Source organism: Pipistrellus kuhlii, unplaced genomic scaffold (genome assembly GCF_014108245.1).
Source record: "Pipistrellus kuhlii isolate mPipKuh1 unplaced genomic scaffold, mPipKuh1.p scaffold_m20_p_10, whole genome shotgun sequence".
Classification (NCBI taxonomy): Eukaryota; Metazoa; Chordata; class Mammalia; order Chiroptera; family Vespertilionidae; genus Pipistrellus; species Pipistrellus kuhlii.
Genome location: NW_023425405.1, coordinates 12,658,805 through 12,684,884, shown reverse-complemented (window position 1 = coordinate 12,684,884; position 26,080 = coordinate 12,658,805). Strand labels below are relative to the sequence as shown.

General features: G+C 52.0%; 1 protein-coding gene and 1 long non-coding RNA gene across 2 annotated transcripts in view; one reads left to right on the top strand and one right to left on the bottom strand.

Annotated features, from left to right (window-relative positions):
• Positions 1–22,175, top strand: part of LOC123651795 — a 25,490-nt gene extending 3,315 nt beyond the window's left edge. The window contains exons 2-3 of the long non-coding RNA XR_006740719.1: positions 5,483–5,485; positions 22,162–22,175. This is a non-coding gene — a long non-coding RNA (uncharacterized LOC123651795). The remainder of the gene's footprint in view (positions 1–5,482; positions 5,486–22,161) is intronic.
• Positions 1,303–22,735, bottom strand: CPA5 (carboxypeptidase A5). The gene is made up of 11 exons (XM_036427066.2): positions 22,528–22,735; positions 21,276–21,357; positions 19,476–19,610; positions 10,373–10,471; positions 9,146–9,247; positions 7,601–7,705; positions 7,141–7,251; positions 6,646–6,736; positions 2,923–3,122; positions 2,543–2,627; positions 1,303–2,140 (listed from the first exon to the last, which is right to left on the bottom strand). The coding sequence occupies exons 1-11, from the start codon at positions 22,641–22,643 to the stop codon at positions 1,953–1,955; spliced, it is 1,314 nt and encodes a 437-aa protein (XP_036282959.1). The 5' UTR covers positions 22,644–22,735; the 3' UTR covers positions 1,303–1,952.
• Between the last annotated feature and the right edge of the window lie 3,345 nt (positions 22,736–26,080).

Sequence of the window (26,080 nt, the reverse complement as noted above, 5' to 3'; positions counted from 1 at the left end):
GACAATCATGTCATCATCTTCTGGAACATCATCATAACAATCCAATTCCTGAATTTCCTGGTGAATTTCTTGTGACTCCATTTCTTTCAGAATCAGTGGACCAAATCTCTCATGTTTAGCCTAGGGGGGGACTTATTTTGGGGGGATGCCTTATATTTCACTCAGAAGGAAACCTGTAAGTAGGTCTTATTTTCGGAGGATGTCTTATTTTCGGGGAAACACAGTACTTCCAGTGGGTGGGCCTAGAAGGACTAGTGAGGAAATGATACTGAAGGGGGAAATCTAAGTGGCTGTTTGAAGCAAGAGGGAGAAGGATGAGTATTCCAGACAGGAAGGAACCAGCCATGCGAAGGCCTCTGGCTGGGAAGGAGTGGTGGGAACTGAGAGGAAGCCCGTGGACTTAGAGCTGGTGAGCGAGGTAGTGAAACAAGACGGGAGAGGTAGGCAGGGCCGGCCACGCTGCACCACGGGTGGGCTGTATTTTCGGTCACTGAAGGATTTTAAGGAGAAAGTTGCATTCTAAGAAGGTACCCACCTGAAAAGCTGTTTTAGCCCCAATCGCAGTTGGCGGCACAGAGATCATGCCAGCACGGCTGTGAGAAACGCTCCCAGCCCCTTGTCCGAGGGGGCTTTGGGCATCTGACTCAGGCTCCCCTGAAGGCCAGTCCCAGTTTGCCACTCGGGAGCTGCGTGCCCTTCTGCCACTATTCTCTCTGAGCTTCCTCCGCTGAAAACAAGGGCGGTGATAGTCCTACCGCATAGAGCTGTGAGGAGCAATGTGTTGAATCCTGTCATGCCTTTGGAACCATGCCTGGCACATAGGAAGTGCTAGAAACGGGTTTATTATGTTCACTGTCACTGGGAAATCCCCCAGGGTCCAGGGACCCCTGCCTCTAGGGCAGTGCTTCTTTAACTGCATCCTGCAGGGGCCAACCCAAGGATACCCACAATACTTTTTTTTACAACAACAAAAATCCTTTTTTTTTTAATTTGTAACTGGCCCTTAATGAATAAAAGTCTTGTTTTCTGCTTCAGATTTACCCAAATCCATTCAGCTCTCTTACTTCTTGGGGGCACCTGCCCTTATCTGAGGACAGGGCACATAGATCCATTACCATGCTCCCCAGTGGTGGGGGAAGTCAAAAGGTATAAGGAAGTCAGAGGATGGGGGAGAGAAAGGGGTGATATTTTATATAAACCCCTTTTTCTCCCTTAATTAAGTGCTTACTTAGCACATGGCCTGACCTGAAGTAATTGCTAAAGTGCATGACCACCAGGATGATACAGGGAAGAGGAGGAGAAAGGATTTATTCTCCATGAATGTGCAGTGCTTGCTGAGCTGGCTCTGATAGGCTCTGACTCTGTGTTTCCAAGACTACGGAAGCCTATGAGGGCCCCAGGAGGAGCAGGTCACAGCCAGTGACTTGCTCAGTTTCATTTACGGGGTGAGTGGGATCTTCTGAGGGGGGCCCCAACCAGCATGGGACATGAAGCAGGAAGAGAAGAAGGCTGCCTGCCTCTCTGTGCCCACCTCTCCCCCAAGATGCTGGAAATGCCAACACTGGGAACCCACTCTGAGATCAAACACTGTCCCCTCCGGGGTCATCTTAAGATGTAAATGCCACTGAGAGGACAATGTGTATGTGAGTAGCTCCCGAGAGGATGAGTTGTCTGTTCTGAGCCCTGAGAGCCTTGCACGAGGAGAAAAGGCAGGGCCTCACCCTCCTGAATACCTGGGGGGAGAAGAGGCTTTTCGAGCTGTCACGGTCCCCTCCTCAATGCTGAGTCCAATGGGACTCAGTGCAAGAGGCCACAAAGCCTATTAAACTTGATTTATTTTCTAAGGGGTCCTGGCAGGGTTTTCAGGGAGGGGTGTCTGATTTGGGGTTCAGGAGGAGCCCCAGGCCTTGGGGAGGAGGATGGCCTCTCCTGCTCTGCCCTCGATCATGCTGCTAGTAGGGGTGCCTCAGGATGTGCTTCAAGATGGTCCGAATTGCCATCCACATCTCCTCGGCCGTGGGGACGATCTGTGTGGCCGGTAGTAGGAAGCCATAGCGCCCAGTGTCCCGGAGCTCAAAGCTGAAGCAGTACTTGATGCCACTGTCATAGGCCCAGTCGACGGTGATCCCACTGGCCACATCTGGATACAAAAGGGCAAGGAAATGCCCCTCAATGAGGCCACAAGGAAAGTGAGCCTGGAGGCCAAATCCCAACCCACCTCAGGCCCACCAAGCCTCCCAACCCAGGCCTTAACCTGGGCCTCACCCCGCTTACCCAGCCCGTTCTCTGCCCGGCAAACCTTAAGACTACTAGGCACGGGTTCTTTGCCCTCCAGGAATGCTACAGAAAGCCAGGCACTGGGGGCCGTGCACTAGTGAACGCTGTCAAGAAGCAGCTCCCTGGTTAGGAAATCAGCTCTGGCCCAGCTAGACCTATGGCACTGCCATGACCAACCAGGCCTGCCAGACAGCCAAGAGCCTACACCTGCCCACCCCAGGTGGCTGAGGTGCCTGAAGCAGCAGCCAGGGGAAGGCTCACTCACAGAGGGTGGTGCTGATGCTGCCGTAAATGTACTTGATCCCATGGACCTTGTACAGGGCCTGCACTGCTCTCTTGGCAAGATTGTGCTGCAGGATGACATCCAGAGGGTGAGAGGCTGGGGCTCCCCACATCCCACACCCCGACACCGTTACCAGCTGCTGAGAAGCAGGAGTTAGGAGTCCTGGAAGTTGCATGTGTAGATGGCTCTCGTGAGAAGGGAACACAGAACCTCCAACTTCGGGCTTGATTACACATGAGACTGAGCTCCCTCCTCCTCCCTACCATGAGATCACTTGGTCCAGACCCTTGATTCAGAGTGAGGGCCTGAGCCTCTGGGAGTCTGCCAGATGCCTCCCCCGAGCCCTAAGTGGCCAATCTCACCAACTCCTCCTGGTCTGAAACGGGCTCCAGTGAGTGGCCATAAGGGTACATGAGCATCTGAGAGTAGCTGTGGATGGAAATCAGAGCCTTGATGTTCCCGTGGGCTGTGATGAAGTTCACAACGGCAGACACCTCTGGCTCCGACTGCGGGTAGGGCCCACGATACGTCTCTGAGCATGGGTTGTCATTAGAACCATTTCCTGGAAGTCCAAGAAAACCACCCAAAGGGTTCAGACTCCCCGGATTGGGAAAGACACTTAGTGCTCACAAAACATCCATCTATTCCTCTGCATTTCCCAGCCCCCTTTGCAGTTTGGTTGAGGCCATGTGACTACTCCTGACCATGACAATGTGTGCGGTAATGATGTGTCACTTCGAGTTCGAGGCTGTGAAGAGCAGACATAACTTCTTCACACTCTCTTCTGACTGCGTGTGGTTGGAAGCAAAAAACTCTAGATGGAGGAAGGGTCCTCCATCACCATCGGAGGAGACCTGCCAAGGAGACTCGCTGCCCACATTGGACTTTGTGTGCATGAAAAACAAACTTTTATTGTGTTGAGCCACTGGAGATTTGGAGGGGTATTTGTTACTGCTGCATACCCTCGTCTAATACCACACTGCGACTCAGCAATTCCCGTGAGGAGCTCCCTGGGCTGGTCCTTTGGGTATGTCCTGACTGTGGTTCCATTAAAGAGGTGGGCCTGCCTTAGCAATCGCCTCCAGAGGAAACTCTAGGTCTCCACCCCCAGCTTCCCCTGCGAGCAATGGCCCCTTTAAGCTGGCCCTTCGTTGCCATCCTGCCATTGCCATGGGGAAGGCTTGGGTCAGTTGAATGCTCCAACTCAGTGTCTGCTCAAGCTGTGCTGCAGCTACAGCCCCAGGAGCCACATGGACTGGGGGCCAAGAAAACAGCGAACAGATCTCCATAGTTACCCGAGGCTGGTCTGGGAACCGCAGACACAACAAGTCTTTGGAATGTCTTCTTGGGGACCTGAATTCCGGGAGAGGGCAAAGGGGAACTCTGCCTCTATTTTGTTCACAAATTTAATTTGTCCCCATCTCCTCCTAGATTATTTGCCCGCCTCCTCTCTCCCTCCTATTTTGTTTGCCTCCCTCCCAAAGGGCCGTGCTGTGGAGGGCTGGGCTGGGCTGGTCAAGATGTGTGGGTTAGAAACACATTTGGAAAGAACCACCCCAGTTTCTCCTCTCTCGTTCGTTCATTCCCCCCTGAAATGACTACACACAAGCCTGGTCCAGAGGCCAAAGGTCACTCCAATATCTGGAGCCTCCTGAAGGTGCCAGAGCACCCTTTTTGACACCCCAGGGCAGTAGGCTGGCTGGAGAGCTGGGGGCTGGCCCATGGACCAGTTCAGATGCTGCTCTAGGACTGCAGCAAGCTGCTCCTCCTCAAGAGTGCAGGTGAGGGCGGCGTGTGGGAGGGATGATGTGCAAGATTACTCATCATGCCGCAGTTAAATTAAAGTAATAATAAAAACCATAACAAAATCTTCCTGCCTGAGTCACCACCCCAGACACACTGTTATTCCTGGCCAGAGGCAATTCCATCACCGGAAGCGCATCCCCTCTTGGCCTTTGAACCTCACCTGGGGTGGGGACCCACGCTGGAAGGGATGTGCTTGCAGGGAGCAAGGGCGTGAGGAGCAGCCCCCCGGCTGGAGGCAGCCAGCTGACAGGGGCCCTGATTGTTGTGTCTCCCAGGAGCTTCTGCACCTGCTACACTTGATGAATGACAAATAGCAACAGATGAGCAGAGCAGGGGAGGCTGAAAGCTTTGTCTGCATTCGCAGCCCACGCATGGAAAGCCGTTCCCCTGCCAACGACCAGGTGGCTTTGCCCAAATATGGAGGAACACTTCAGGCCATTAGTTCTGGTGTGAGCCGAGCAGAATAAACTAATCTTCCCCTGACCAAATGGGAATTCGCTGCCTGCCTCTCTCTGCCGCTCACAAAGCCCTCTGAGCCGCCCTGCTTCACAAGTACCTGCTAATGGATTCATTAGCTATTTATTTTTTCCTTCTCTAAAAATGTAATTTGTAGCAAGGGGAAGTCTCTGGAAAGGCATGGTAAATTATTAAAAGCAGTAATCTTTGAGTAGTGGGATTATGGGAGCTTTTGTCCCCTCAGGGCGTTTCCCCTCACACACATATATATATATTTTTTTTACATTATGTGTATATTGATTTTTTTTTCCTGTGGTGAAACAACAAACATTATTTTTTTAAGAAGTAATTTGTCTTTCTAGCCAGTCCATCTCAGGGTCTGTGGGCACACACTTCAGCCGGTTCCAAGGGACAGCATGGATGACTGCTTGGGGCAGGTGTCAGGCCATTTGGAGGTGGAAATGCCCGATTTTACACAGCTGTGTTCCCTTACACAGGCCGCTACACACACAGCCTCGGATCTCAGGAAACCCCCACAATGTGGCCTGGGGAGGAGAGGGGGGGTGCTTCTCTCTGGATGCTTCAGAGCTGCCCTTACTTTTCAATGAGAGCCGACTCAAAAAAGCCAGGTTTTCCAAAGGGACGGGCATCCAGATCTAGAATGTTCTCTCTCGTTGCTTTAGCCGCCCGGCTGAGGATGAGCTTTTTAACAGCAATGGCTCTATCTCCTATGGAGCCAAACCCAGACCTCCCCCCTCTCCCCAGCATGGTGCCGGTGTCACATCGGGGGACCAAGGGCTGTGGTCATGCAACCTCTCCTCTGGATACCCAGCTTCCCACCCATTAAAGCGCTGGGTGGCCGAAACCGGTTTCGCTCAATGGATAGAGCAACGGCCTGCGGACTGGGAGGTCCCAGGTTCGATTCCGGTCAAGGGCATGTACCTTGGTTGCGGGCACATGCCCAGTGGGGGAGGGTGTGCAAGAGGCAGCTGATCGATGATTCTCTCATCGATGTTTCTGTCCCTCTCTCTTCCTCTCTGTAAAAAAAAAAAAAATCAATAAAAATATATATTTTTAAAAATTATTTAAACAATAAATTAATAAAAATAAAAAATAAAGCGCTGGGTTCCCAGGTCCACCTACTCATCTCTGGGCCTCAGTTTCCTATCCAGTCCCCGTGCCCCTGGCACGGTGAGGGAATAATCGGGAAGATTACCAAGGAACTGGGAGGAAGCTGCCCGTCCCTCCCCGGACTCACACAGTCCGGCAGATAAACCCCCGCCGTCAGCTCAGGGTGACAAAGTAATTGGGTCCAAAATAAAATAATAAAAACAGGCTCAAGTGGTATTAATGATAAGGAACTGGCTTATTCTGTATTTGAAGTACTGTTGATGATAAGGAATTGGCTTGTTCTGTATTGTTCTGGTCTCCCCAGAGGTCAGGGCTCTCAGGAAATGAGCTTGGAGGCATTTTCTTGTGGCCTGCTCTCCTCGAGGAAGGCTCGAGGCAATTCAGGGGCGTCAAAACTCTGAGCTTTAAACAACCAGCCAGATTACCCTGTACCCCCTTAGGCCCTTCTCTGCGTGTTTCGGATTTGATCTTTGCCGCTGTGCGGTCTCCGTGTTTCCCCGTGAGGGCTTAGCCCACGTGTACGTTTCCCACACGTGTGCCGCCTGCCCCCACGCCTCCCAGCCAGTCCCAGGCACGGGCCTGCCTCTCCCTGGCCATGACTCGCTGGCACGAGCCAAATGCGTCGCCTCTCAAGGTAAGACTCGCGGTAATCGGACTGTGTGGGAGCCCCCGGGCCCGGCAGATCGCCCTACCTCCGAAGCCGGACCTCCAGTTCCGGTTCAGATCCACACCGATGCAGGGGACTCCGGGTTGGCTGGACCTGTTCTTCCGCCACAAGCGGTTCTGAGAAAGCCCAGACGATGACCTCGTTACTGAGCCCGCTCCGGGGCTGGGAGCCCCTGGCATCCCGGCCTGGGGAGGAGGGTCTGGGCAGGGGTGGGGGGGGGCAGGGAGGACAGAGTGAAGGAATCTCTGGGGCAGGAGCAGGGGCCACGGGGCTGCACCAAGGCTGCCGTCAGACTCTTTGCGGTGAAAGCCTGGGTGCAAGAGGGAGGTGGCAGGACAAGGGCTGCGGCCTCAGTCTTAGGCAGCCCCCCTTCCTCGGTGAGACTCTGCAAGGAACCCAAGGGGCAGGCAGGCCCCACGGGAACCTCAGCTCAGCTTCCCAAAGCAGAAGTGACCATTTCCCCCCCCCCTTCCCCCGAGCCCCCAGAGCCGCTGACCCCCTCCCTCCCAGGTGCCCTCACCATGCTGTGGGTGAAAGCAAAGCCATCGGGGTTGGAGACGATCTCCAGGAAGATGTCCATGGTGTCCAATAGGTTGGTCAGGACACGATCTTTGCCGTATTCACTGACAATCTGCAAGAAAAAAGCAGAGTTGGACAGGGTGACGGGTGGAAGGCCCTACTGGGCTCTCCTCCGAGGGGAGCAGGACATTTGCACAGCCAGCGGCTGCAGGCAGTGAGGACATCAGGCCATCAGGTACATCCTTCGTACAGAAGAGAGAGGCCTGGATTTTAAACAAATAAAAGGCAGAGAGGCTCGATGGGAGCTCTGTGCTGCAAAAGACCAGCTGGCAGCTGCTCCAAAGGGCAGTGAGCACCCTGAGCTTTAAAAATCCAAGTCTAGTATTTCGTCGGGAGGTGCCCTTAAATAGTCAAGCAGCCCCCGCCCCCCGCCCCAGCCCCCATCCTCCGTCCGTGCTGACCTGCTTGGCGGTCCAGATGCCGGTGGCATGGGTGATCCACTCCCGGGAGTGGATTCCAGTGTCGATCCAGACAGCCTGGCGCTCAGAACCTCCTCCGGTGCTGAACTGGGGGGAAGCACCGGGACCCACACAAGTTTGCACGGAGACAGCCACACGGCTGTCCCTGGACTGCCTGGAAGGACCCGGATGCATCCTCACTGCCCGGGGTGGTCCTAGATGCCCGCGATGGGAGGCTGTGTGTGCAGGTTCCCGGGCGTGACCCCTGAAGTGCACACGTGCTTGAATCCTGGCAGCACAGTACTGCTCCGGGCGGGCGGAGTGATCAGGCCAGAAGCACAGAAGCCCCCAACCCCTCCCCACCTGTAAGCATCGCAGACACTTCTGGTGCTTCTTCAATGCTAAAGGTACGAGAGTCCCCCGGGGAATGTAACTAAAATGCAGGTTCTGAGGGGAGGGATCTGAAGGGGCGCATTTCTAACAAGCTCCTGCCGATGCTGCGGCTACGGGTACTGGTGCAGGTGCGGGTACGGGGACCACACTGAGCAGCAAGGTTTCCGACAACTGAAGAAAGGCCCTGGGGTGAGTCACCTCGGGGACAGACAAAGGCAGGTCTGAGGTTGGGTGAGATCCCTCGGCCTCCGAAGAGTCCCCCGGGCACTGCGGAGAGCAGCAGCGCCTGTCTCCTCTATCAAATGCCCTGCACGGCCCACGCTCCTGAGTGCGCTGGGCGGCACAGGCTAAGAAACGCGTGGGTTCCACGCTCTACTCGGTCCTGCCTCCTCCACGACCAAGGACACTGCCGCTGCTGAGGCTGCATAAATTCTGTTTCCAAGGGCCCTTGAGAAGGGCTGGGGGGACCCCCACAGATTCAGGTCTACCCGTGGGGCTGCCTGAGCCAGGTGACCTCAGTCATTTGTAAATGAGGCCTCTCGGTAGGCACCTCTCTTCCCATTTAACAGATGGAGTAACTGCGGAAACAGCAAGAATGCTGACTCACCCACACTCATATCCCGAATCCAGGGTGGTGCCTGCCACTCTGCCAGTCCACCTTCGTAGCAACCCTCCCACCTACTTCCTGGCCCGGGACATGCCAGGCCACCACACTGTCACCTGTCCATGCCTACAAGGGCGGGTCTCTGATTACCGCAAACCCAAAGTTTATGTGTCACCTCAAGACAGGAGTATACACACCTTCTCTTTCCCTAAAACTTCCACCCAGCCCTGGCCGGTGTGGTTCAGTGAGTTGGAGTGTTGTCCTATGCACAGAAGAGTTTCATGTTCAATTTCCAATCAGGGCTCATGCAGGAGGCAACTGATTGATGTTTCTCTCTCTCATTGACATTTCTCTCTCTCTCTCTCTCTCTCTCTCTCTCTCTCTCTCTCTCTCTCTCTCTCTCTCTCTCTCTCTTCCCCTCTCTCTGAAGTCAATGAACACATCCTCGGGTGAGGATTTTAAAAAATAAATAACAACCTCCCATCCAGCCACAGTCCCACATGAGTTCCATCTCATGCCAGAGTCTAGTGGTCAACACTATTAGCCCTTACCTTCAGGACAAGAATGGATCTATTTTCAAAGCTGTGGCCAATCTGAATTTTCGAGACAATATCTGCATGCTCAGTGACGAAGCTATCAATCCAGTTATATATCTGAAAGTAAGGCAGTTCCTCAGATCGCAGTTAAGCAAGAAGACGGTGAACCCCAGGACCTCTCTGAATAGTCTCCTTCTCCCATCCCACCCTCATTACTACTTTCCCACCTCTCATGAGGATCTGAACGAACCCAGATCAAAAACTAAAAGAAGACAACCTCCAGGCCGAAGGCAAAAGGCTGTGGTTGGCCTGGGTTCTCGGCTTCTCACCGCCATGCAGAGCGAAGACTTTGCCCGGAAGACCAGCCTGTGCTGACCCTACTCAGTGCTTCCATTCAGTACATTTGACAGACCTCACAGACCTGGCAATGTAGTTTTTGGTGACCTTGCTACTTTTGGATCCTAGGCCACTTGAAAGCAGCTTGATTTATCTCTGATATCAGTAAACACCGATGGGCTATATTAATTCGTTCTCTTAGTCTTTCACTGCATGTCATTGAATTAACAAATATGTGCAAGAGCACGGATCTCCCATTGCAGGCCTTGTGAATGGGAAGAGTGAAGATGAAGGTAAATAAAGTGGACCGATACTGTCACACCCTCCCTGTGGAAATGGGAGCCTTGCCTTGTTAGTTACTTCTGAACTCTCCTTGCAGATTCTCCTTCCTAAACAAGCCACAATCAGTCAAACCTGCCCAAAGTGGCTGTGACTGATTACGAAGGCAACTCTGGTCTACAAAATGGCTCTCCCACATGCCTGGCTTCCTGCCCTTTCTACACTCTAGTTCCCACTGCTGGGGCCACTCAACACCAGGAGTGGTCGTGGTGAGGTAAGGACCCCTGGGCCCCCAGCCAGAGCTAGTTAGGAAGGGGCCTCTACCTGCTCCAATCTGGCCAGTGGCAGGTCCTGCCTTAGTGTCCCACCTCGTAGACCATCACTGTGGTCCAGGACCCGCCATGGGCCGACTGTTGAGCTGTGGTCCCTTCAATCTAAATCCTGGCTTCTGGATCTCAGAAGCTGCCTGCCTAATGGACCTTCGCCCGGTGTCTGCTCCACACTCCCCAACTGCCAGTTCCTGGTCTCCCATGGACCCCAGAGTCCTTCACTAGCCTCTGCCAGAATCAGGAGACCCTGAGGAGCCACAGGGAAAACAGAGGCCAGAGCCTAGCCTAGCAGACCTACCTCCTCCAGGGTGTGGTAGGAGGAGTAACTGAAGCTGCTGGCGCTGCGCTCCAGCCGGCGGGACCTCGCCATGGCCTCTCTCTCCTGGTCCAGCAGCACCTAGGGGATGGGGGCACGTGTCGGGAGGGAAGAGGTGGGCTGGGACAGGCGTGCCCCGTCCGAGCCCGGCCTCGGGTGGCTGTGCACAGAGACAGCAGGGACACAGGAGAATGAGCCACCGTGAACACACGCTGCGAGACAAGAGAAGACGCGGGATTTCTGGGAGACTCTTCTGCGTGACTCGCTGGTGTTCGCGATGCCCATTTCCCAGACAAGCACAGGGCACGGAGCAGAGAGCCAGGTTCTAAGTCTGCCACTGCTGCCCACTTGGGGTGGGACCTTGGCCTTTGTTTCCTCGGCTTGATCACTGGGACAGCAACACCTGTCTTGCCCATCTCATAGGATAAAATGTTGTCCTGGATATGAGTGTGTTTGGGAAAAGACGCTCATGTTCTACTGCCAGCATTGCTTTTGCCTCTGTGAACATTCGGTTGAGCTAAGGCCTGCACTGAGCCATGAACACTGACCCCCTGGGGAGCAGAGGGCTCCCCAACCCACAGCATCCACTCTACCTCCAGGAAGTGGCCTAGACAATTGATGTCCAAGCCATTTAGAAAGCCAGCCCAAGGCATTATGATGAAAGGGCTAACAGACTTTCACTCACCATCTTAACTTCCCCTTAATTATATCTAGATATAGATATAAATATAGGTAGAGCCCTAGCCAGTTTGGCTCAGTGGATAGCGCATCAACCTGAGGACCAAAGTGTCCCGAGTTTGATTCCAGTCAAGGGCACGTACCTTGGTTGCAGGCTCCTCCCCTGCCCCTTCTCTGCTCAGGGCTCATGCAGGAGGCAGCCAATCGATGTGTTTCGCTCACATCAATGTTTCTCTCTCTCTCTCTCTTTTACTCTCCCTAAAAATCAGTCAAAAAATATCGTCAGGTGAGGATTAACAAAAGATAGATAGATAGATATGATATATAGAGATAGAGATAGAGATACAGATCTGTACACATAGATATACATGTATACATATAGATATATCTTTGTGTCTATGTGTGTGTGTACAAAGAGAGTGAGAGCAAATACAGTGTGTAAAATGTAAACAACAGGTGAAAAGTCCATCCTATTATTCTTGTGATTAAAAAGCGTTTTAAAATAATGAGAGAATGACATCATGAGCCAAGGATAGCAAGACACTAAAATGCCAAGAAATATATGAAAATGTTAGCAATGGCTGTTAGGATAGAAGAATTATTGTTTGACACAATTTTTTTCTTTTCTCTGCTTTTGCATTTTGGCAACATCCTTATACTACTCTGATAGGTAAGATCTTCTAAGCCAGTGGTTCTCAACCTTTCTAATGCCGCGTCCCTTTAATACAGTTTCCTCATGTTGTGGTGACCCCAACCATAAAATCATTTTCATTGCTACTTCCTAGCTGTAATTTTGCTTCTGTTATGAATCGTAATGTAAATATCTGTGTTTCCCAATGGTCTTAGGCGACCCTGCTAGCGGTTCTCAACCTGTGGGCCGCTGCTGTAGAGCCTAAGATATTTATATTACGATTCATAACAGAAGCAAAATTACAGTCAGGAAGTAACAACAAAAATAATGTTATGGTTGGGGTCACCACAACATGAGGAACTGTATTAAAGGGTCGCGGCATTAGAAAGGTTGAGAACCACTGTTCTAAGTGAATAAATAACACTAAAACTAAAACAGAAAGCCCTAATGAGAAAATACCAGCGGGCTCGCTCACCACCTTGCTCAAGCTCACAGGTGAGACGAGGCCTGGAAACCCACGTGTGGGGCTCATCTTACTGCCTGGTTGAGCACCACCAACTTCATCTGAGGCCATTGTGCTTGCGGTGCTTCCTGGCGGGATGGCTGGGCTGAGGACGGTGCCTGCTGGGCAAAGCCGGGCTGCCCTTGGAAGGAGAGGTGGCGGGAGGGGTCCTGGCCCTCCCTGGCACAAGCACCCCCCGGGAAGCTCTCACAAAAGGAACTTGTCTTCTTCCCAGGAAATGAACGGAAATCTCAGCAGCCCGCCGTGACCGATGTGTGCCAGGCACTGAGCCGGGCACCGCCAGCTCTGGGAGCAGCTGCAGGGGCGAGAGCAGGCCTGCCCAGGTCACCGGAGTCAGGGCCCATCCGTCCCCGCTCGGGCCCCCGCGAGTAACGTTAAAGGGGCCATAAGTCTGGCTTTCTGGGGACTGGTGGACGGAGGCCCAGGCGGCTGGGGAAGGAGCAGGACAGGGAGGAGACGCTGGAAAGAAAGGGCCAGGGGGCTCCTCTTCCCACACAGCCCCGGGACCCCCACATGAAGACAGCTCCCACAGGCTGCGCTTTGTTCCACACAACAGCTTGGAGGCAAATGGGAAGTCGGCAGCAAACTGCAAATACCTTTCCAAATACCCTCGCAGCCCTGTGAATGGATCTGACTCCGCTCACACACTGAGAATGCTCCGCTGGGCCCCAATTCCAGGAACATTAATCTGCCCTGGCCCAAGAAAGACACAGATGTTCGCTCCCCTCACAGGCCCGGGAAGGGGTGGGGGTGGGGGGAAGGGAATGGGGGTGGGGGCTGAAGAATGCAGTCTTGCCATGGGCTCAGGAATACCTAATCACAGCCCTGTCAGGCTGCTCTGAGAGGAAGGGGAGAGAGAGAGAGAGACCTCAGAAGGCAGCCATTTGCCTCCCTGGAAGCCAAAACCTGACAGGAAAAGTAATACCTCGGAGTGAATTAATTTATGACCGGAGTTAGGAAGGATGGGGGACATTAAGCAAGAACAGCACCTCCAGGAAGAGAAAGGGAGGAGACTGAGGCCCCCCAAAAGGGAAGCTGACAGTGGAGGGAACTCGCTGGGCAGCGGGGCTGGGACCGCAGACGTGAAATGGACACAGCTCATAGAATCGGGGGGTAGGAGTAGGGGAAGAGGGGGCGCAGGAGAGGGGCCCTGATCTGCTCTGTAACCACAGCAGTCCCTCTCCTCAAGACCTGCCCTGCTCTTCCAGGCCTAACATTCGCACTAGCAGCTACATGGCGGGTGGAAACTGCAGTCCATGCCTGCTCCGGGGGGGGGCGGGGGGGGAGGGGGGTAATAGGTTGGGGGTGTTAGAATGGACCCCCTGATAGATCAAGGCGAAACTATGGCATCCCTGCCCGGAAGGCAGCTTACAACACCACACAAACAACAATGACAACCTCTGAGGAGGCAGCTGGCACGGGAGCGAAGGGTGCCAGCCGGGAGCATCTGTCTCAGATGAGATCCGGGCGCTCTCACGGACCTGGACAAGTTCCTGATGTCTCTGCCTTCATTACACGGGGGTCATGTTATCACATACTTTTGCAGACATTCTCATGAACATTAGGAGGGTTCATATGTCTAAAATGCTTAGCACATTGCCTAACATGCAGAAAATACCAGCTATGCTAACGACCGTGACAATGACAGGACAAGAGTAACTCTTGGGGTGAGTCCAGGACTCTGTGACAGAGCCATCACGGCGAGGCGTGACCGGGAAATCTGGATTCCTCCCGAGGGGAGTGGTGTGTGTGGGACTCGGGATGGCAGAGCACGCTCATGAATGATCCCTGGTGTGAGTCAGTGAGCACCTGCTCCTGCCGAGGATTAGTCCTTCTGTCCCTGGCCCCTTGGTGCAGCCAGACTCCGCCCCTCCCTCAGGGCCTTACCCCGATGGCCTCCTCCTTCCCTTGCCTTCTCCTGCACTCATCCCTACCTGTCCTCCTCTCCTCTTTATGTATTTATCATTTTTAATCAATTTTTTTAAGCCTCGCCTGAGGATATTTTTCCATTGATTTTTAGAGAGAGGGAAAGACAGAGAGAAAGATCGATGTGAGAGAAACACATCGCTTGGTTGCTTCCTGCACGCACCCCAACCAGGGGAGGAGCATGCAACCAAGGTACATGCCCTTGACCAGAATCAAACCTGGGACCCTTCAATCCACAGGCCGACGCTCTATCCACTGAGCTAAACCAGCAAGGGCCCTCCTCTCCTGCCCCCCAAGCCAACAGCATTTCTACTTTAGAATCTCTTCCAAACAAGTGTTTGTTGAACACACTGCACACTAAAGAAATGGCAGTCTAGTAGGGGATACAGACAATAAGTAAGTTACACAGGATGATAGAAAGCAGTAACTGTCAAGGAGAGAAATGATGCGGAGGAAGGAGGGAGGGAACTGGGGGAGTGTGGAGAAGAAGGGTGCATTTTAAAATAAGGTGAAAAGGTGACATGTGAATAAGATTTGAAAGCAGTGAGGGAATAAGCCAGGCAGATAACTGCAGAAACAGCATTCTAACCATAAGGCCCTGGGGTGTGAATCTAGTCAGGAAAGGGTCAGGCAAGTTTGAGGTACAGCAAGGAGGTCCAGGTGTCTGAAGCAGAGTGAGCAAAGGGGAAATAGTGCAGAGTGTGGGACTCAGATCATGTAGAACAGGGATGAGGAACATCTGGCCCGTGAGCCACATAAGACAGAGAAATCATTTGGTCTGGTCCTACCAAGGTATTAGGGGTGAGTTAACTAAATGTTTGACCAAATCTAGCAGGCTAATTTAAATATATATTTTTATTATTATTGATTTCAGAGAGGAAGAGAAAGGGAAAGAGAGATAGAAATATCAATGATGAGAGAGAATCATTGATTGGCTGCCTCCTGCACACCCCACCCTGGGGATCGAGCCCTCAACCAGGGCATGTGCCCTGACCAGGAATTGAAGCATGACCTCCTGCTTCATAGGCTGATGCTCAACCACTGAGTCACGCCAGCCAGGCAAGCGGGCTAATTTTTAAGTTGATTATTTTGTTTGGCTCACAAATGATGTTATAAATATCCAAATGGCCCTTGGCACAAAAAAAGGTTCCTCACCCCCGATAGAACCTTAAAAGTTCTTACAGCTGTTTGAAGGACTTTGGCTCTTACTCTGAGTTGGGATGGCCTTGAGGGTTTTAAACAGAGGCGTGCTACAACCAGACTTGAATATTTTTAAAGGACCCATGTGGTTGCTGTTTTAAGAGACGAGGCAATAAAGCCCTAGTCAGTTTTCTCAGTGGTTAGAGTATCAGCCCTCAGATTGAAGGGTCAAGGGTTCAATTCCAGTCAAGGGTGCATACCTCAAGTTGCAGGCTCAATCCCCATCCCCAGTCCAAATCAGCTGGGAGAGGCAACCAATCGATGTGTCTCTCTCACATCGATATTTTCCTCTTTCTATCCCTCCCTTCCACTCTCTCTAAAAAGATCAATGGAGAAAATATTCTCAGGTGAAAATTAACAATGCCAACAACAACAAAAAGACTAGGCCATCAGGAGATAAGGGTGGGAATAGGGAGGCCAGCTGGAAAACTACCCAGGAGAAAGCTGAAGGAGTGCTGGCCCAGGTGGCAGCAGAGGGATTTGCGGATGGATCGGCTACGGCAGCGTTTTTCAACCGCTGTTCCGCGGCACACTAGTGTGCCGCAAGATGTTGCCTGGTGTGCTGTAGGTGCAGACAAGACAAGAATTTTATAATTTTTCACTATTTTGTTTACTTAATATTTCATAATAAAGTAATTATAAAATACTTTCTTTGTGTTTATTTGATTCCTATTCAAGAGAATTACTTTATATATAGTCAATATAGGCACAGAGTTAAATTTTTTAACATTTTCTAATGGTGGTGTGCCTCGTGATTTTTTTCATGAAACAAGTGTGCCTTTGCCCAAAAAAGGTTGAAAAACACTGGGCTATGGGAAGGGAGAAAGGAGTCCAGCATAACTCCGACCATCGGAATAGAATTTCCTGAGATGAGAGCTTCCTGGGGGGCCTTGTGAAGTCTGAGCTGCCAGTAAGGCAGATGAGTCTGGAGCTCAGGTGAGATATGAGTCTGGCTGGAGCTGTGAATGTGGGAGTATTCAGGAGGTTGAAGGTATTCAATGCCATGACCCTTGGCCTTGAGGGGTCAGTGAAGAGGTCAAAGGACAAAGCTGGGAAACAGGAAAACAACCTGCAAAGGAGTAGCCAGTAAAATGGGCGACCCAGGCAGGTGCAGACGTCCAGGTTTGCCCCACAGGAAGTGGAGAGACGGGGTGATAGCTGGGAAAGGGAGCGGATAAAGGGAGGATTGTTTTTTAAGGTGCCAGAAATAACTCTATATCTGTAAGCTGATGAGAGTGATGCAGTAGAGAGGGGGAGTTGGTGAAGCAATATTTACACTAAGTTATGTTTTGCTCTGGATGCTCAGAGCACAGGTGATCTTTGTTGTCTCCTTTGTGCTTTTCCCTATTTTCCAAATTACCTAACATGAATATTTATTAATTTTGTAATCAGAAAAAAAGCCATTAAAATCCACTGAGCTGATTGCTCAAGTGAAGCTTCTCCGTGGTGACTCATCCGCAGGAAGAAAAAAACAACAACAACAACAACAACCCAAGGGCTGACAAGAACCAGGAGGTGAAGAAAAATTAAATGCAAATAGAGCTCACTCAGAATCAGATAATTTCTTGCCTGGCCCACTGCAATTTCCTCACCGCCCTCCCTCCCCCCCTCCCTGCTCCTGTCCCCAACTCCATATTAGCACTGTCACAGGAGTTTTTCTTCCCTGCAAATCTGACCTGTCAGAGACCTCCCCTGCTCCCTCGCCCGTATGGGGGATAAAATCTTGACCTCTTCACCCCGCAGAGGATGCCCTTTGTGATCTGGACCGGCCTCCTCGCCAATCTGGGGCCCCTTCCCCTCCCGGGCCCCCCTCTCTGCTCCTCAGCTACACCGTAATTACCGCCTTTTCAGAGCAACTTGCGGGGCCTCTTGTCCCCGCTCCCATAGCAACCTGCTCCACTCCCTCCTTGCTCTCATCCACTCCATTGTAATCACAGATTCCCTCCCTCCGCTCCCCGCCCCCACAGCGCCCCGCTCCCTGGATACGGACCGTCCTCATCTTTGTGTTCCCAGCACCTTGCCCCAGGATGTGGGTTTGGGGTGGGGGGGGAGTGGAGAAACACTTCCCTCCTCAAATCTCCCCAGTGCTTCTGGCCAAAGGGAAAGCCTGGTTCCATCAAGCAAGTTCACCCTCTGTCCTTTCCTTCTCCCTGGTCTGCTAACTCAGCTAGCACTTAGTCAGCCCCAGCTGGTAGGTGCTACGCAGGCCCTAGCGTAGGTTCTGGGGCCTAAGGATGGGTAAGGAGCATGATCCTGGACCTGGTGGGGCTCGGGGAAGAGGCGTCCCTCTGGGCAGGCTCTGCCAGAACCTACCAACAGAGCAAGTCAGCACCCAGTTGTGGAGGGCCCACCGCGCAGGAAACACTGGGCCAAAACCCGGGGCTGAGAAGCCCCAGAAGACAGAGGAAACCAGGCCTCGGCAGTGTTAATAGCCGGAACATCAGCCCGGAGGCCAGAAACCTGAGCAGGGCACAAAGCCCTTCCCCTCCTGTTAGCGCCTCTGAGCTTCCCTCCGCCCGGACACCTCTCTCCTTCATCTTCACAAATCACCCCGGCACAGCAGTCTCCCCCCCCCGCCCCCCTCCCCCCAGCTCCCTCCACTGGACCTCACATCTGACAATCAGGGCTTGATGTGTTGCAGACTGAGCCAGCGAGTTGGTGAAAATCCTGCATGGCTGGGCTAGGCCTGAGAATCCTGGGCATTTTACTGAAAATGAATAAAAATCCCCCCCATAACCCCCCACCTCCAGGGACTCCAGAACTGGGGACCACAGTGAAGGGGGTGGGGGTCGGCAGGAGGAGGTTACAGACTGACAGAGAGAGGATGGACCCGCTTCAAAGGAGCTGGGGGGGGGGGGGCGGGGTGAAGGCAGGGCTCAGAGGTGCCTCTGGAGCTAGTCCTGATGTGCAGAAATCCACAGGAACTTTTGAGAGACCTTTTCGTATCTGTTTGCCAAATGCTGCTGCGGGGTTTCCAGGGTGGAGAAGGAGCAGGGGAAATGCAAACTTCAGAATTCGGGCCTGGGCCACAATGGGAGCTGAGCGCTGGCTGCTTCTTTTGATGTGGTGGCCTCTCCTGTCTGTGGGAGTTTCCCCATTTTTTGTTTGTGGGGATTTAATTAGAGAAATAGCCCACCCCCACATGTTGAGCGGGAAACAGATGTGCCTGATGAGGATGAAAGTCTTTGTATGGACCTACGTGCCCCTGGCCCTGGGCTCGCCTGGGAAAGGAATGCCGCCTAATGCGTTTATCCCCCGGCATGTGGTGTCAAGTGTGTGCGCCGCGGGAGGCTCCATGTTCCCACACTGCGGGGAGGAGGGATTAGCGGCAGCACGGCCTGTTTGGGAACAAACCTCTGGGGGTACAATGCCACAGGTACCCCACCGCCTCTGCAGAGGGTGCCCAGCACATGGCTGCAAGAAGGAGGCCCCTGGGAATGGAGGTCCTTGAAGACAAAACAATTGAAATAGAATTGCACAGTGTTCAGAAAAGACCCTGGAGTTGAAACCAGTTTGGCTCAGTGGATAGAGCGTTGGCCTGCGGACTGAAAGGTCCCGGGTTCGATTCCAGTCAAGGCATGTACCTTGGATGCGGGCACATCCCCAGTAGGGGGTGTGCAAGAGGCAGCTGATCGATGATTCTCTCTCATAGATGTTTCTAACTCTCTATCCCTCTCTCTTCCTCTCTGTAAAAAAAATCAATAAGATATATTAAAAAAGAAAAGGCCCTGGAAGGGGCAGACACCAGGGGGGCGTAGGAAGGAGACGGTGCCCAAGATGAAGTCTCCCCTTGCCGTACCCAAGAGCCTTGTCTGCAGCCACTTCTTCCCCAGCTCTTCCCCTGGCGGAAGGCCTCGGGCCCAGAGCCCTGCGGTGGAGTGGGGCAGAGCAGCCTCGGCAGGACTCACCCTGGGCTTCTCTGGGAGGAAGGGATCCCCTGGGGGTGGCTGAGACGCCACAGGGACCGGAGGGCAGTCAGAAAGCGAGGGGGGCCTCCAGAGCTGCCTCTCCATGGGCCGCACAAGAGCCCACGCTACCTCCTCCGCCTCCCCTCTCCACTGGGAGCCTCGGTCTTTCTTCTCTAAGTGGAGCCCGAGCCAGACAGGCAGCGCTGGGCGGGGCCTCACCTGGATGTCCTTGATCATGACGCTGTAAGAAAGGCCGTGAGACTCCAGGTAGCCTTTGACGTCTCTCAGCGCGGAGAAAGGCACCCTCATGTCCACGGGGAGGCTGGGCCTGGCCGGGCCACGCCAGAAGTCCACCTGTTCACAGAGGAGAGGAAAACGGGTGCCTGTATCACCCGTCCTTACCCGCGGCCCTGCAGGCTCCCTGGGAAACCGGGTGGTCTGATACAGAGAGGAGAGGGCGCCCGTTCCCTGATGAGAACCCTGAGGCCCAGCAGAAAGAGGCGCAAACATAAAAACTCTGCGGGTCACTGAGTTTCTGTCCCTGTGTCGGGCCCCTTCCTCCTCCAGGCTCACACTGCCCAAAGAGCCCAAAGCACCCTAACCCTAGCCTAACCCTAGCCTAACCCTAACCCTAACCTAACCTAACCCTAACACTAACCTAACCCTAACCTAACCCTAACCTAACCCTAACCTAACCCTAACCCTAACCTAACACTAACCTAACCCTAACCTAACCCTAGCCTAACCCTAACCCTAACCTAACCTAACCCTAACACTAACCTAACCCTAACCTAACCCTAACCTAACCCTAACCTAACCCTAACCCTAACCTAACACTAACCTAACCCTAACCTAACCCTAGCCCTAACCCTAACCCTAACCCTAACCTAACCCTAACCTAACCCTAGCCCTAACCCTAACCCTAACCCTAACCTAACCCTAACCTAACCCTAACCCTAACCCTAACCTAACCCTAACCTAACCCTAACCCTAACCTAACCTTAACCCTAACTCTAACCCTAATCCTAACCCTAACCCTAACCCTAACCTAACCCTAACCTAACCCTAACCCTAACCTAACCCTAACCCTAACCTAACCCTAACCTAACCCTAACCCTAACCTAACCCTAACCCTAACCTAACCCTAACCCTAACCTAACCCTAACCCTAATCCTAACCCTAACCCTAATCCTAACCCTAACCCTAACCCTAATCTAACCCTAACCCTAACCTAACCCTAACCCTAGCCTTGCCACAAGAGGGACAGCTCCTCCTCTGGAACATGGACGTGAACAAGAACTCGGTCAGAAGACAGAGACCTCACTGCCCCCAGACCTAGAGGAAGTGGCGAGGCCTCACCTGGAGTCCCAGGCCATCTGAATGCCACATCCATTTTCCAATTTATATAAGGCCTACGAGAGTGGATCGGTAAGGGCACTCATACAAATCGGAGCGAGGGCTCTGGGCCACATCCAGAACTATCTGGTTGTTTCCACAGCCCTCAGACAGAGTCCTTCTATTACAACCGTCGACGGAAATGTTTTCCGTTGTGGAATACTCGCAGAGGACAAATGTTCTTGGAAACGAGTGCTCATCTGACAGGGACGAGCCCAAATAAAACACAGGTTTGCCAAGCGAAGCCCTCCCAGTTCTTCCAATTGGCAAACAGATGCATCCAGTCTGCGTGCTGCACGGCATCCCACCCAGAGACAGATGTGCCCCCCGCCCCGTGTGGCCTCGGGACATGTCAGTGGCATCCAGAGCGGCCCCCACACAGTCCCCTCAGCAGCCCCATCCAGGGCAGAGCAGAAAGCCAGCAAGAGCTGCCCAGCCTTGTAGGTGAGTGCTCCCAGCCTTTCCTGAAGAGGAGCCACCGCTGACTTTTCCATGGTTCTATGTTCTTGGCAGAGCCATCAGAGAGCAGATTTGGGGTCTGGGGGTTTGGGGGGTGGGACCCCAAAGGTGCAAGCAGCTGTGGGAGAAGGGAGAGCATGTCCCAGAGCCCTGAGCAGGCCTCACCTTCTGGGGCTTCAGCCCCTCCAGCTCCCTGAGAAGGCGAAGCTGCATCTCGTCTTTAGCCAGGACTCGAAGAACCTGGTCTCTGGAAAGACATGGGGGTGGTGGGGGGCAGAGGGAGCTGCTGAGAGGGGTTCCTGGAAGGCTGTGCTGTCGCAGGAGGCAGCGTGGAGAAGACACCAGGCTGAGGGAGCCTGGTAGGAAGGCTGGCGGCACCTGGCCATGCGGAGGCTGAAGGACTGAGCAGGACTGAGTTCTGGGAAGCATGCGAGTCCTTCATCCTGGGGCCGGCTATCTCTGCCGAGAACAGTCCGCCCGGGGACCAAATAAAGCCTGTGTGTGCTACTAATGACCCTCAGGACCAGACCGGGAGAGAGAGATGGGGAAGGGATGAGGGGGATGGAGGAAGGTGCGAGAACGCGAGGACTAAAGGGAGAATGGAATGGGGTTCTAGGATACTGGGGTTACAGGGACAAACGATGGCCCACGTGCCCTTCAGGCAGCTGTCCCAAGGCCATGGTCTGTCCACACCCGGTGCCCAAACTTCTTCCTCCCGAGAGCATGAGGCCATGGGAGTGGAGGTCAGCCTCACTCTGCCTTCTGGGGAAGCTGAGCTCCCTCCTGCCCACTGGAGGGAGTGGGAGGCGGTGGAACTGGGCAGCCTACAGCGTGACCTCTAGGGTCTGATGCTGGGATGGCCTTGGCTATGTCCCTGACTGGCTCTGAGACCATGGACAGTGGGCCTGCTCTCTAAGCTTATATCTTCCTCTCTAGCGCAGGGTCTTTGAGAGGCTGGGCAATTGTGTCCTTACTGGCCTGGTGTAGAATACTGGTGCTTGTGTTATTTAAAGGAGGATAATCCTACATCCATCTGTGGTAGGGTGTATAGTCTTTTGGGGGTTACTAACTTCTTTGAGAATCTGAGGAAAGCTATAAACCCTCCCTCGAGAAAAAAAAAAAAATACATACACCAAAAATTATGTATGATTTCAGGGGTTCTTAGATCCCTAAAAGCTTAACCCAGGAGCCCCAGATTGAGATTTCTGGGTTTGGAGCCAGACAATAATACAGCCCTGTGTTCTAGCCTTGAGCGCGGGAGCGGGAGATTTCAGAGTTGGAAGCGGGTTCAGGGTGAGAACCCAAGTCCTGACTCTGTGTGCCTTGATCAGGTCCCAGTGGATGGCCACCTCCCCACTGGGACACCCAGTCCCCAGCGCCTGGCGGTTCTCCCTTCTGCTGCGGAGCAGCCACTCACCCTGTGAAATTCATTTGGCCCCAAGCTGCTGCCAGGAGAAAGCTGCAGACCAGGAGCGTCCGTGTGTCCACCGCGGGCAGCCCAGGGCCCAAGCCTCCTGCCGGGGCGCCCTGCATGCTCCCTCCTCCGGGCGAGCTTCAGGGGCTGGCGGGCATGGCCAAGGCCAAGGCCACAGCACCGCGCAGCAGCTGGAGGCCGGCAGCCCGGCCTGACAATGGGCAGTGGGCCCTCTTGGGGAGGCCCAGCTACACACCAGCGTCGGGAGAGCTGAGGTGCCCCTTCCCACTGCTAGGCAGATCCTCTCCTGGAAAGGGGAGAGCAAAGAGGGGAGGAGGAAGACAGGGCCCTGGGCTTGCTTTCTTCCCCGGACGTTTACTGGGCCAGCGTGTTGTGAACATCAAATCCACCATCTTGAAAGAAAGAGAAGAGTAACTAGAGACCCAAGGAAATCACTCCCTTCCTCCCTCCTCATTTTAACCCTTTCCTTTCTCCTCTCCTCCCTCCCCATCCACTCACACTTTCCCGGGGCCATATCCTCCTTACACATCAGGGTATGGACGCCATGGAGAGAACTCTGGGTTTAGAGACAAAGACCGGTGCTCACTTCCTGTCTAAGAGAGCTGGGGCAATTGACTTAATTTCTCTGAATTCAGTCTACTCATCAGTCAAATGGGAATAATTACACCTCCCTTCCCTACTTCACAGAGTATTTTTTGGGGGGGATGGGGGGCATATTAGCAGAGACAACTTGGGTGCATTGGCTTGGCAAAGCCTTCAAAATGGAATGTATTATTATTTCAAAGGCGCTAACTCTTAGTCACCACTGCATCTTAGGTCAGCACTCCAATTGCAACAGAGAAGGGGAAGAGAAGAGAATGGACAGGGGAACAAAAGAAATGCATTGTATGAGAAGGAATTCAGTGGAGAGTCCCTTTTCTCTGCCTTCAGGTGGTCCCCATTATGCTGGGGCAGGCAGTGAGCTTGCTGCCAGACAGGAAGGTCCCTGAGTCATTATTATAGCTCTCCACAGACAGCAGAGTCGATTTCTCGGTCCCGCTAAAGCCCCGCTCAGCCTCCTTTATGGTCTGGCGATCGTAGGAATAAAGCAAGAGGCCAGCACACAAAGCGGTCATATTGGAAGCAGAGCCTGAAAGATGATGCCTGAATGGTAAATGATGAATCTAACAGAAAATCCACAGGAGGCAGGGGAGAGGCAGAGGCGAAATCCAACCAAGTTGTTCAGCAGAGGATGTCAACAAAAGGCCACTTAACTGTCACCAGCCATTCTCAGCAGCCCCCCTCCCCGTCCGTACCTTCCCAGAATGGCCAATTAACTGGCCATGTGTGCAGAGAGGGGAGCTCTGTTACTGACAGAATGCCCTGCTCCCACACCCCGCTGGACCTACTCCATTATTTCGTGGGTCAGCTGCTCAGACAAGCCAAGCTCTCCTAGAACCCTGGCTCTGGGAACTCCCAGACAGAAGCATTAGCAAAGGGTTTAAGGGCCTAAAAAAGAAAGAAAGCAATTATGCTTTCCACCCAGGTAACATGCAGCGTTAGTAGAAATCGGAATAAAAGAATGTTTTAGTAAACAATAGCTCAGGGATTGAAAAGAAAAAGTGGGAATAGTGCTAGTCACCCAAAATACCCAGCATCTTCTCGTTCAAAAGCATCATTTTAAAACACTAAAAAAAAAGAAAAAAAAAATTTATCCCTGTGCTTGGTTTGGGGCCAGACAGAGAGAGATCAAGAGCAAGAGAGAAAGAGAAAGAGACAGGAGTCTTTAAGAATTCGCCAGAATTCTGTGACAGCACTCCCAATAGAACTTTCTGTGATAATGGAAATGTTCTCTGTCTTCGCTGTCCAATAGAATAGCCACTAGCAACTGAAGAACGGAATTTTTAATTTTAATTAATTTTAATAGCCACAGGTGGTAATGGCTGCCGTATTCACAGCACGGTGCTATGGGAATTCACCAGCCCTAAATCACTGCCTCCAATGCTGGATGTGAAGCAGAAACACAGCTGTGTTTGATCTGATACCGAATAATGGTGTCTTCCTCAAAACTAATTACTCATCTAATCATTTATGCAATAACTGTCTACTGAATACCTACTCTGTGCCAGGCACTTGCTAAAATCTGGGAATAAATAGTCATGTAGACCTGGCCCTTAGATTTCTGATGGGTTAAGTAGAAAATTAATTTAAAATAAATATAACAAGAGAATCCACCCATCTGCAGGAGAAAATGTTAAAAAAAGAATTCACTGAATCCTTTCCTGCTAGAAGAATATACCTCGGATTTAGGATCATTTGCCTTTTGCTTGAAGTATGCCAGTACCTTTTAAAACAATCCTTAAGTGAAATTCTCCCTTTTGTCTGAAAATTCTTTGTGTTGATGGGTTTCAATTCCAGGTTGATTATTATTTTTCTCTTGGCATGTTGAAAACATCCCACTGTCTTCTGGCTCCCATGTTTTGCTGTCAAAAGATCACCATTGGTCTGTTTACTGCTCTGTAGTAGGTGATCTTTTCTTATCCCTGGTTGTTTTGATGATCTCTTCTCACTGATGTCACGTGGTTTTATTTTTGTGTATTTTTCAGCTACCCCACAGTATGTCTGGGTATAGATTTCTTGAGTTTATTCTGCTTGAGATTCATCTGGACTCCTGCATCTGGAGATGGCTCTCTTTCCACTGTTTTCACAAGTTTCTCAGTCGTATTTTTAAACATTGCCTCTTTTTCATTTTATCACCTTCTGGAACTTTTTATTAGATATGTTAAGTCTCCTTATTCTATCCTCCACATCTCTTCATCTTTCTGCTATTTTTCTACTTTCTCATCTCTCTAGGCTACCTCCTGGATAATTTCTTTGTATCAAATATCTGTTTCTTTTTTATTATTATTATTCAAATATCTGTTTCTTTATTCGTTAATTGATTCTCCCATCAGCTGAGTTTAATCTGTAACTGAATCAATCTGCTAAATTTTAAATTCCAATTTCTACAGTTCATCAATTCTGAAACAATCCCCTCCTCCCCCCATATTTTAATACATCTGAACTCAGAGTGTATCTTACAATGAGTGGCATCTTGCAATAATCAGTGGCAGAATTTCTGATGGCCCATAACATTCTGGTTTATCTTAGTCAATTGTGTTTTACAGTCAACGCAATACGGTATTCCTTTTCACAAGTTCCATTTGATTTTTTTTCAAATCCAAATGACTTAAAGTTCTTATCTATTTTAGAGCTCCTTGGCTGTTGCCTTAAATCTATAAAATATAATTATTTTATATTCTATGTCAGATAATTACAAAATCTGAAGGCTTGGCGAGTCTGCTTAGTATTATAGTTCCGTGGTGTATTGTTTCTGCCGGTTCTTAATCGCGCCTCATTGTTTCCTGGTGCCATTCATCCGGGAGTCCGTCATTTTCTCCGGACCTTTGTCTATAGGAAAGCTCTCGGCCTGGGTCGAAGTGGAATTCTTCAGGGAGGAATTGCATTTACTTTTGTGAGCTGCCTGGGAGGCACTGCCAACCTGAGACCAGCCTAA

Bases quoted from the DNA above. Each gene is read 5' to 3' on its own strand.
- CPA5 (XM_036427066.2), bottom strand. From the start codon at position 22,643: ATGCAGGGCGCCCCGGCAGGAGGCTTGGGCCCTGGGCTGCCCGCGGTG. The intron at 19,611-21,275 runs GTGAGGCCTGCT...CTCTGTGAACAG, and splicing joins AGGGGCTGAAGCCCCAGAAG to GTGGACTTCTGGCGTGGCCC. The intron at 9,248-10,372 runs GTAGGTCTGCTA...CCTTACTTTCAG, and splicing joins CCTACCACACCCTGGAGGAG to ATATATAACTGGATTGATAG.